The 9,955-nt window shown below is 42.4% G+C and overlaps 1 protein-coding gene across 1 annotated transcript; it reads left to right on the top strand.

Moving 5' to 3' along the window:
- Window positions 1-430: 430 nt before the first annotated feature.
- Window positions 431-9,220, top strand: srpra (SRP receptor subunit alpha). Its single transcript, XM_089013151.1, has 15 exons — window positions 431-566; window positions 680-818; window positions 1,076-1,159; window positions 1,238-1,401; window positions 2,646-2,806; window positions 2,897-3,059; window positions 3,445-3,592; window positions 3,667-3,791; window positions 3,854-3,975; window positions 4,051-4,137; window positions 4,244-4,416; window positions 4,594-4,807; window positions 5,787-5,950; window positions 7,868-7,966; window positions 8,035-9,220. The coding sequence occupies exons 2-15, from the start codon at window positions 696-698 to the stop codon at window positions 8,161-8,163; spliced, it is 1,956 nt and encodes a 651-aa protein (XP_088869277.1). The 5' UTR covers window positions 431-566; window positions 680-695; the 3' UTR covers window positions 8,164-9,220.
- Window positions 9,221-9,955: the final 735 nt, after the last annotated feature.

Genomic DNA, 9,955 nt, shown 5'->3' with positions numbered 1-9,955 from the left:
TATGAAGAACCCAGAGTTATTATTTATTTCATAAATAGTGTTATTTATTTCCTGTTTTTTATGTGAAGAACTCAGACTGACTTTTTTCTGTAAAGAACCTGGTAAGGATTATTTGGTTACGTGTGGCTTTCTGGAAAACATTTTTTAAGCTCCCTACGATCGTCACACTTTTTCTGTTACAAACTGACAACGGCCCCCCATCACAGAAGGGAAAAGTTATGTGGCCCTCAGGAAAAATTTGCACCAATGCATAGTGCTATTGAATTTTGGTTCATGCTAAGTAAAAGTTGTTAACGGCGCTCTCTTGCGGCTGCGTTGAATATTTGCAGTACTGAACGCAACACGACACGGCCCGTTTGGGGAGTACAGTACTGTAATGCCGAAGCGATTATGAAATTGAGCGCTTCCTACATTCACAAACGTGGGAGGAACGTCATCGTGCGCATGCGCATTGAAACACAAATGTACGTCACTTCCTGATTCTGCATCTGACGTGTCGAAAAAGTGTTTTGCACAAGTGGTGGAGCCAACTCGCCGGGGGTTTATTTACTATTGTCGTATTCTGGGTGAGTCCCCGGAAAACTGTTGAAAGTACAATTTCACTTGCTTTCCAACCTAATTTGTTTGGTAGGCTTTCAGTTTGCACCTTTTTAAAACGTTTTACCCATCGCTAATCCAGGTTACGCGTTGGCAAGATGCTCGATTTCTTCACCATCTTCAGCAAAGGTGGGATAGTGCTGTGGTGCTTTCAGGGAACCGGTGTCACCGAGTCGTTCACCGGGCCCGTCAACGCCCTGATCCGCTCCGTTATTCTGCAGGTGAGCCTCGTTATGTGGTTTTCGTTAGATGACGGGAGGCTCTACAACGGTGCGATGGGCTAATGCTAACAAGGTGGCGGCGCACGTTGTACACGTATTGCGCGACAGGATGAAATCTGTCACGCGAGAACCGGCGTCAACTTTGTGAGCTAAAAGAAAGTTAACATTGTTCTGGTTCGTTATTTTCTTAGGCGCATGTGGAAGATTCGTGTAGACAATGTTTTCAACTCTTGTTGACTTCTCTTGTCACTTTCCAGGAACGGAGTGGAAACAATTCCTTTACTCATGAAAACCTGAATCTCAAATATAAACTGGACAACGAGTTTGAGTTGATTTTTGTGGTAAATCAGTGAACGCATCATTATTGATTAAAATAATATGAGATTGGACCTTAACCTACTTGTGCACTTGCTCTTCAGGTGGGTTTTCAAAAGATCCTTACGCTGACCTATGTGGACAAGTTAATAAATGACGTCCAGCTGCATTTCAGGGACCGTTATAAGAATGAACTGGAGAAAAGGGGAGTGATAAAGCTTCTGAACCACAGCTTTGAATTTGGGGATGACTTCAAAGTGCTGCTCCGGTAATTGTGCAACCTGTCACTGTATTCTATCACCCGCAAAAGAAATATAATTGTCATTTTTTTAATGTGTGCATCAGAGGTAAATTGTTTAGTCACAATACCCGCAAGCTGAAACCATACACCCAAGACAGGCTTTTCTACTTCAACAAATTTTGCACAAACTTCTGTGTTTACACCAAAATCTAAATCTGTCAAAGAAGTACCCTTATGAACAATAAAAATGTAATTCATCACTCCCAGAAGCATACTGTTGCCAGTGTCTGAAACTCATGACAAAAAGTTACGGCACACCAGGGCGGACAACTCTGAAAAGTTGCCTGCCCAGCCATAAAGTTGCCTGCTAATCGCAAAAAAACCATTGTTGGAAAGTATTAAGCATTGATAATCAGAATATATTACAGAACAACACTTTAAAATTAAGTAATTGATGTACCTACCACAAATGCTCCCTTGCTTAATTTATCATAAATATCCCTTGCTGATGATTTTGCTCCAGTTGTCGTTTGTCCGTACACTGTTCGGCATGTTGCACAATGCAATGTTTGCGTAGCGTCGTCTGCTACAAGCCACGTGAACTCCTCTTCCATGATGCTTTTAATGTACGTTTACGTTTTGTAGCGTCATAAATTTTGTCCGCTTGTTTTGAATCTTTCTTCTGGGGCTGAGGTTTTGTCTTGATTCCTAACCACGTATCCATTTTTCTTGCGTTCTCTGTGCATCTACTTTGGAAAATGATATGCAAATGTGCCCGGAAGCGCAAAGTTATTCGATGCAGGCTTCTGAGTGGCTGCAGAGTATGCAAATTGCTAAACGAACCCAAATTCCCGAAATTTCCAAACCGCACGAAGATTTCGAAATCGGAATAAAGCAAATGTTTGATCTGAAAAAAAAAAACATTTTTTTTTCCTTGAAAAAATTGTCGACCACCTGGGTGGAGACATTCTGTAAGTTGTACGCCCGACGTAAAAGTTGAAAGCCCCAGGCGTCCGGGCAGACATATTTTAGACACTGCTGTTGCCTTCATGAACTTAATGGTGCATACGCAAATGTTTCATTTTTATAATGTTTTTATTTATTTATTTATTTCACATTGCAATAAGATTACTTTCTTGTTCCCTTTTCTCAAGTGGTTTCCCACCACAGTCATTTCAACTGTAAAAATGTTGCCCCTCTGTGTGGAATCAACCAACCAATGTGTCTGATTGTAAATGATGACATATCTCATGTCGAATGTTTTCCAACAGAGAGGCAGAAGAGGGCAGCAGAGCTCGGAGCCCCGCACCTATGCGCTCCTTTAAGGAGTCTGAAAAATCCCAAAAAACTGTGAAGTCAATGATAGAAATAAAGGGTGGGGACAAAGAAAAAGAACAGGGTAGCAAGAAAAGCAAGAATACCAAAAAAGAAGGTAAGTGTTATTAAAGGTACATTATTTAAAAAAAAAACATACTATGTATATATATTTTTTGTTTGATCTGATTTGCCTAATATTTTCCAGCTCCTGTGGTGGACGTTGCCAAAGCAGATCAAGGCAAAGGCACATCTTCTACGCTGAAGCTGGTTGAAAATGGCAATCACGGCCTTACTGCTGAAGAGATCATGCAGAAGAAGAGAGAGGAGTTCTTTCGTAAGCGTACGATGGGACCTGCTGAAAAAGTCAGGTGAGAGTTGATGTTAAATATTGATGTTCTGGATGGAGATAATTTTGGGAGACCTCCAAACCTAAACTACATTTACCTCACTGTATCTCCATACAGGCATGCTAGCTTATCACGCCCATCGTCTTTTTGTTTGCATTGATATGATAGAAGCCGCATGAAATGTAACCCGTGGCTGTGAGGCAACTACGCTAACCATATGCTCAAATTATGGATATTGTTATTTTCCTATTCCAAATTGTATTATGTGGCCTATTTTCAGATGTTAGAGAGTCAAGTGCATATCTTTTTGTATTTTTCTGTTCGTCCAGCATGTCTTGAAGTATTGCAATGTAATGTCACAATGTATGCCATGAAGTCATCTGTCAGTGTGTTATCTTACTGCTAGTAAGTCTCCAAAGCCTCAGAAGCCCAAGGAGAAACAGATGCGTGTTTGGGAGATGACTGGTAACAGCACCAAGGACCTGGACTACAGTGACAAGAACGGAGAGAGTTGTAATGATTGTGACCAAAACCCGGATGCACCCATTGCTACTGTATGTCTCAACACCACCACCACCGAAAGACGTTTATTTGTTCAACAAATAATAATCACGTCTTAACATTTCAGGGGATGCAGCTCACCTCCATGATTGGAGATTTGCCGTCTGTGGAATGTGATTCAAGTGAGGAAGAGGAGGAAGAGGAGGAGGAGGAAGAAGAAAGAGTAGTTGTCAATGAAACAATTAAGACAAGGTATGGATCGGCGTTGATCTTTGATCGCAAAACCCTACGTGCAAAATGTGGAATGTTCTCAGTGCCAAGAAGAGTGGCGGCTTTGGCGGCATGTTTGGCATGCTGAAGGGCTTGGTGGGCTCCAAGAGTCTGAACCTGGAGGACATGGAGCCAGTTTTAGAGAAGATGAGGGACCACCTCATTGGTAAGTGATTGACGCCTTTCTCTCACTTGCTGTAAATCACTGATTGGTCACGTTTTGCTGGCTCAAACTTCACAGCGAAGAATGTAGCAGCCGAAATTGCCTCGCAGCTTTGTGACTCTGTAGCCAAAAAACTGGAAGGCAAAGTCATGGGCACGTTCACCAGTAAGTAAACATTCAATTGTTTTGAAATTATTTTGTCACATTCTACAGTCAATTGTCATTTTTCATTGATGTGTGTGTGTGTGTGTGTGTGTGTGTGTGTGTGTAGCTGTTGCCTCAACAGTAAAGCAGGCCCTGCAAGAGTCGTTGGTGCAGATTCTGCAGCCCAAGCGCAGGGTGGATATTTTACGAGACGTCATGGAGGCGCAGAGTCATAGGAGACCTTTCGTCATTACATTCTGTGGCGTCAACGGGGTTGGAAAGTCCACCAACCTAGCAAAGGTGAGCTTTTCGTGTTCAGGTATTGAAAAGCATCCTGGCCATGAGAGTAGCTGCGCCTCTTTTACAAAGATACGTTGAGCTAGCACCTTGCAAGAGATTTTATTTGTCGATTACTTTATCCATCAAAAAAAATGGCTAATTGTCATTTCTGTCTCCACTCTCCTTTCCTCGGTCCAGATCTCATTCTGGCTCATTGAAAATGGTTTCACTGTGCTGATCGCTGCCTGTGACACGTTCCGTGCCGGGGCGGTTGAACAGCTGCGGACCCATCAGCGGCGCCTGAATTCGCTGCACCCACCGGAGAAGCACAAAGGACGAACAATGGTCCAGCTCTATGAGAAGGGCTACGGGAAAGATGCTGCTGGAATTGCAATGGAGGCCATTGCCTATGGTAATAATGTGCTTTTTTTCTGATTGGATTGAATTGGATTCACCTTTATTAGTCTCGCAGTGGAGAAATGTATATTTCACAGCAGCAAAGTTATGGAAGGAAGAGGAAAGGAAGAAGTAGAAAAACAAAATACAGGAGCTGCTGGAAAGGCAGCCACTCTCGCGGCGCCATCTTGAAGTCAAAAGAACAAAAAAAAATAATATGACAACACAAAAATACAGTCATTCAATCTTAAGCACGTTCTGTACCCCCTTTGTTGTATGAAGCAGTTCTAGATGAAAGAGGAGAGTATCAAAGTATCCTTTTCACCAGTGGATGATGGACGTCGTGGTGAAATGTGCACATCTGCTACAAGCTAAATATTGAAAACCAAACACGAAGCTGTTGACGAAAAGAGATTGTCTCACATCTCCTGTCCTATGTAAATCCGCTTCAATTCCAAGCCGCGACAGTTCCACATACGCATCGGCGCTCTGCGTTGATGCTCCTTTCTTCTCATCGTGGGCTCCTCAAGCCATGTCGCCATCCAGTCGCAGACTGTTCAACAGCACCGACCTTTCCGCTATACAAAGCGGGGCTGTGAAGATGGTGCCCATTACAGACGCAAAAAAGCACAATCGCCCCAGAGCTGTCCAGCCATGACAGTCAAATTGCACTGACATTCCTCCCAAATCTAAAACAGTGATGTTTGTGCTGCAGAAAAGGCGCAACCGCTCAGCAGAGTCTCCTTGATGAATGTCGTGGCTAAAAATGCTGAAAAACGATCCGTATCCGTTCCACATGACACACAACACAAAGTGACAAAAGAAAACAAACAAAAAAAAAAAAACAAGGCTCATGAGAGCACTTGTTGATGACTGCCGACTCGGACACCATCTTTCACTTCCTTTTTGTTCATGCACATGTACTCGGTCATTGAGAAAACCTGGAATGAAACTCAAAAATCAAATCGCCGAGCAATCTGACTCTTTCCTTCCAGCTCGCAACCAGGCTTTTGACGTGGTGCTGGTGGACACCGCGGGGCGTATGCAGGACAATGCGCCCTTGATGACAGCCCTGGCCAAACTCATTGCGGTCAACATGCCTGACCTTGTGCTGTTCGTCGGGGAGGCTCTGGTGGGCAACGAGGCAGTCGACCAATTGGTAAGGCCACCTGAACACTGGGATGAAATCTTGCCTATTTGAGGCATGAAAAACTAACATTCACAGTCTTCATGAAAATACAATACAATACATTCTAATTTATATAGCACTTTCACAACAGCTGCAGCTGTTAACAAAGCGCTTCACATAATAGTCAACACAAAGCAAAATAATAAACCCAACAAGAACATATAAACAAGGACAGTTGTATGACTTTCCCCATGTACTCTCTGATGTTTGAAAGGAACACATTGGGGAGAACATGCTAACTTCACACAGCAAGGCCCGAAACGAGAGTGAAAACTGGATCTCTTGACTGTGAGGCTTGACATGCTTTTGAATAATGTTTCTTTGCGCAACTGCAATCACTCGAAGAATTGTTTGAAAACAACCAGCTGGTCAAAACTAAAGGTTGCAGGTAGGATTTGGGACTCACAAGTCTCACATGAAGCAAAAAGTACTGTATTTTCTGGTGTATCGGTTACACCGGACTATAAGGCGCACCTTCAATGAATGAAAAAAGTTTTCCAAATATAACATATAAATATATAAAAGGTTTCCAAATAGAAGACACACCACTTATAAGGCCATACAGTAAAGGCTGGGGTTATGCATGTCCTCTTCTACAGGGGGAAATGGAGTCGGTGGCTGCTAAAAGTAGTTGCAAGACCTGTTGTGACTCAATTTTACTTTACGTATAAGGCACACCAGTGTATAAGGCGCAGGGTCATTTTTTGGGAGAAAATTAAGGTTTATGGGTGTGCCTTAAACACCGGAAAATACGGCAAATGGCTACGTCTGTCTCTGTTTTAGTCCATTAAAAAATAAATACCAAATGAAAAAGCACTTTATAATGCGACATTTTTGTCAATCTTTTGATCTGCCTCGATAATTAAATGAAAATCATTTTATTTCCAGCAATGTTTCAATGAGATTAAAACACTAATTCATTACAGACATACTTAATTCATTTTTGTCATAATCCTTGACAGCACCAATTTCAAAGCCACCAGTGGCTGGAATTTAACCCACCAGGTGGTTTTGGGGCTTTTCCATGCTGTAAGAACAAAGCCCCCGTCTCATCATACAAGCTGTCGAGTGGATAACCCGTTGTAAATTGCTGTTATTTTAACTCATTCACTGCCAGACGATGTGCAAAAACGTGTTCACACCAGTGTCGTTTTTTTTTTGTCATTTTTACTCAAATTGCAGGACCCACATTAAGTTTCAGGACTACATAAAAATTTAATTCAGTGTAAGAAACCTTCATCTCTCTTATTTCATCAAAAAAAAGTTAATTACTATGTTTCATGGGTTGGAAATTATCTGAGCTTGAAATAATACAAAATACAATACAATACAGTATATATATTCATTTATATAGGGCTTTAACAATAGCGGAAGCTATAAAAAAGCACTAACATGGATAAAGGGGAGATGCTTCCCCATCGTGGAAGGGAAAACATTGCCAGGGGTCTGACCAGCGCTTTATCGGCACTCCCACAAGAAAAAAACAAAACCCGAACAAATTCGGGAGTGGTGCTCCACGTCACATTTTTCAATTCTCGAATAAATTCGGGAATGGCTGCGAATGAGTTAACTATGTAGATGCCAATTTAATTGTGGTTCATTTTTGTGGCATTGTCCCTACCCTGCGTCGTGTTGAAATTGTTGAATTGGCATATTTCATAGCTGTCTGGATGACTGTAGTGCATTTTACTTTGTAGTCAGCTGATTCTCCACTAAGCATCTCCAGTTGGTCCAGAATGCTGTTGTTAGCCTGATTGCTGTTTTTTTAATTTGTTTAATTGATGAAGTTTAGAAAAAAAGAACAACTCAATAAATATAGTGGCATCTATCATCATGATAGAAAATTCCACTTGCGTACATATGAACCTCTTGTTCTTGGATCTTTAGGTAAAATTCAATCAGGCTCTGGCTGACCACTCGATGTCGGACAAACCCCGCCTCATCGACGGCATCGTGCTGACCAAATTCGACACCATCGATGACAAGGTACGGTTCCACTGCACCCAGCTGCATTTGAATTGAAATTTTGATGCACCGTCACTTTACCTTCGCAGGTTGGCGCGGCGATCTCTATGACCTACATCACAGGCCAGCCAATAGTGTTTGTGGGCACCGGTCAAACTTACAACGACCTGCGTAGTCTCAACGCCCGCGCCGTGGTCAGTGCCCTGATGAAGGCTTAAAATAGCAGCAGGCTATGGTGTTTGTCGTCGGATTATACGAGGAAGGCCGATATTATTGTTTTGCCGTGCTGCCAAGGAATGCCAGAGCCCTTGCTAAAAGCCCGCGCTTGCCATTCTTTGCCAGCCTCCCATGTCCTGTTTTTTTCTGCTCATGACACTATTGTCCCACCTTCAAGCTAGCGTGAAAGAACGGTGGTGCATTTGGAAACCACACAACCAGAGGAGCCTCCCTTTTATTTTTACACCTTTCGCCAAATTGAGTACCTCATTATCACTCCCGACTGATGGACCTGCGTTTACTATTTGTACAACAAATAAATGGCATTTTGTCAGTCATCCCCTCAGCTAAATCAGGTCAGGTTGGCAGCAGCTGCCTGTGAAATGATTCGTAACCACGGTGCCTATTTGTCTCCTGCTGCTGCTGTCTTGGTGACCACTCACATCAAAGACGCATCAGAACTAATCCTAGTCAAGGGGAAAACGTGAAGTTGGATTCTGTTTTCGGTCATGAATTGGGTTTAAATGTATACATTTGTCTCAAGTGAACCGTGCGGCCCCGCAAGAGCAATTGAACCAGCTACCACGCAATTTAAAAAAAAATCATACAACCTCAGAATACCTGTTTTGAGAGCCCAAAAAACCTTGTCACCCACAAATATCCGTAACGCGATTATCAACCCCCAAATATGCATTCTGTTCCCATGATAGGAAAAGTGGTTCCCCACCCTTGCTTTAAAAGATGAAATGTTTGTTCTAATTTAAGAATTGTATTGTGTTTCTTTGCAGCCTAAAATCTGAAATTAATCAGATGAGCCCCATCCATTTGTAAATGAATGATTTTCTGTGACCAGTTTCCCCAAGAACAGTTATTTCTGTTGTTTCCGTGGCTTTCTTAATTCATCCAAAGGGGGAACTCAGCCAAGCATCGTCCCTCCTGCCCTCCCACTTCAACTTGCATTCATGCAATATTCGTGGATCGAAGGTTATTTGAGATAATTTATGAGAATGTAAACATTTATAAATAAAGCTGCTGTACGCAGCATACATTTTGGAACTACTTCTGTTGTTGTTCCCCTTCTTTAGCAGACAGAACGATAAGAACCGACACAATTGGGATACCAAAAGCTTTATTTTGAAAATAGTACTTATAATAAATACTATATCACAAACACACAGGTACTTACAAATATAACAGCTTGACAAACAACATGTCTGCACCAGTGGCAAGTTGCTACTTGCAGGACAACGGCATGGCAAAAAAGCAACATCATTAAAATTGTCTCTGACATATTTAAGCCGGTCCCGCACGCAGCACAGCGCCGAATGAAAAGTTACCCTGTTATTATGTGTTGCGTGTGGCAGACGCCAACCTTGTTGACTTTGTGGACAGCCACGATGCCTACATTCCTCACGCACAGAGCAGGGGTAAACATGAAGATCAGCTTCCAATGTGATGACGAATGGGCAATCACAGTGAGTGACATCTCTCAGAGTTTACCATCAACAGCATGGAGTGTCCCGAATTTAAATGTAGCTTGAATGACCATGTAGGGGGCAAAAAAGACATACATTGGTCAAAATGTAAATCCAATTGACTGCTATACAGGAAGCTGACTACCCCCTTGTCAGAAGGACATATAAAAATGTATGTGGCACAGAAACTCTCTCTCTCTCTCTCTCTCTCTCTCTCTCTCTCTCTCTCTCTCTCTCTCTCTCTCTCTCTCTCTCTCTCTCTCTCTCTCTCTCTCTCTCTCTCTCTCTCTCTCTCTCTCTCTCTCTCTCTCTCTCTCTC

The sequence above is a fragment of the Hippocampus bargibanti genome, linkage group LG14 (genome assembly GCF_051943395.1).
Source record: "Hippocampus bargibanti isolate YZ-2025 linkage group LG14, ASM5194339v1, whole genome shotgun sequence".
NCBI lineage: Eukaryota > Metazoa > Chordata > Actinopteri > Syngnathiformes > Syngnathidae > Hippocampus > Hippocampus bargibanti.
The sequence above is the reverse complement of the archived record's forward strand: the minus strand, read 5'-3'. Positions and strand labels throughout refer to the sequence as shown.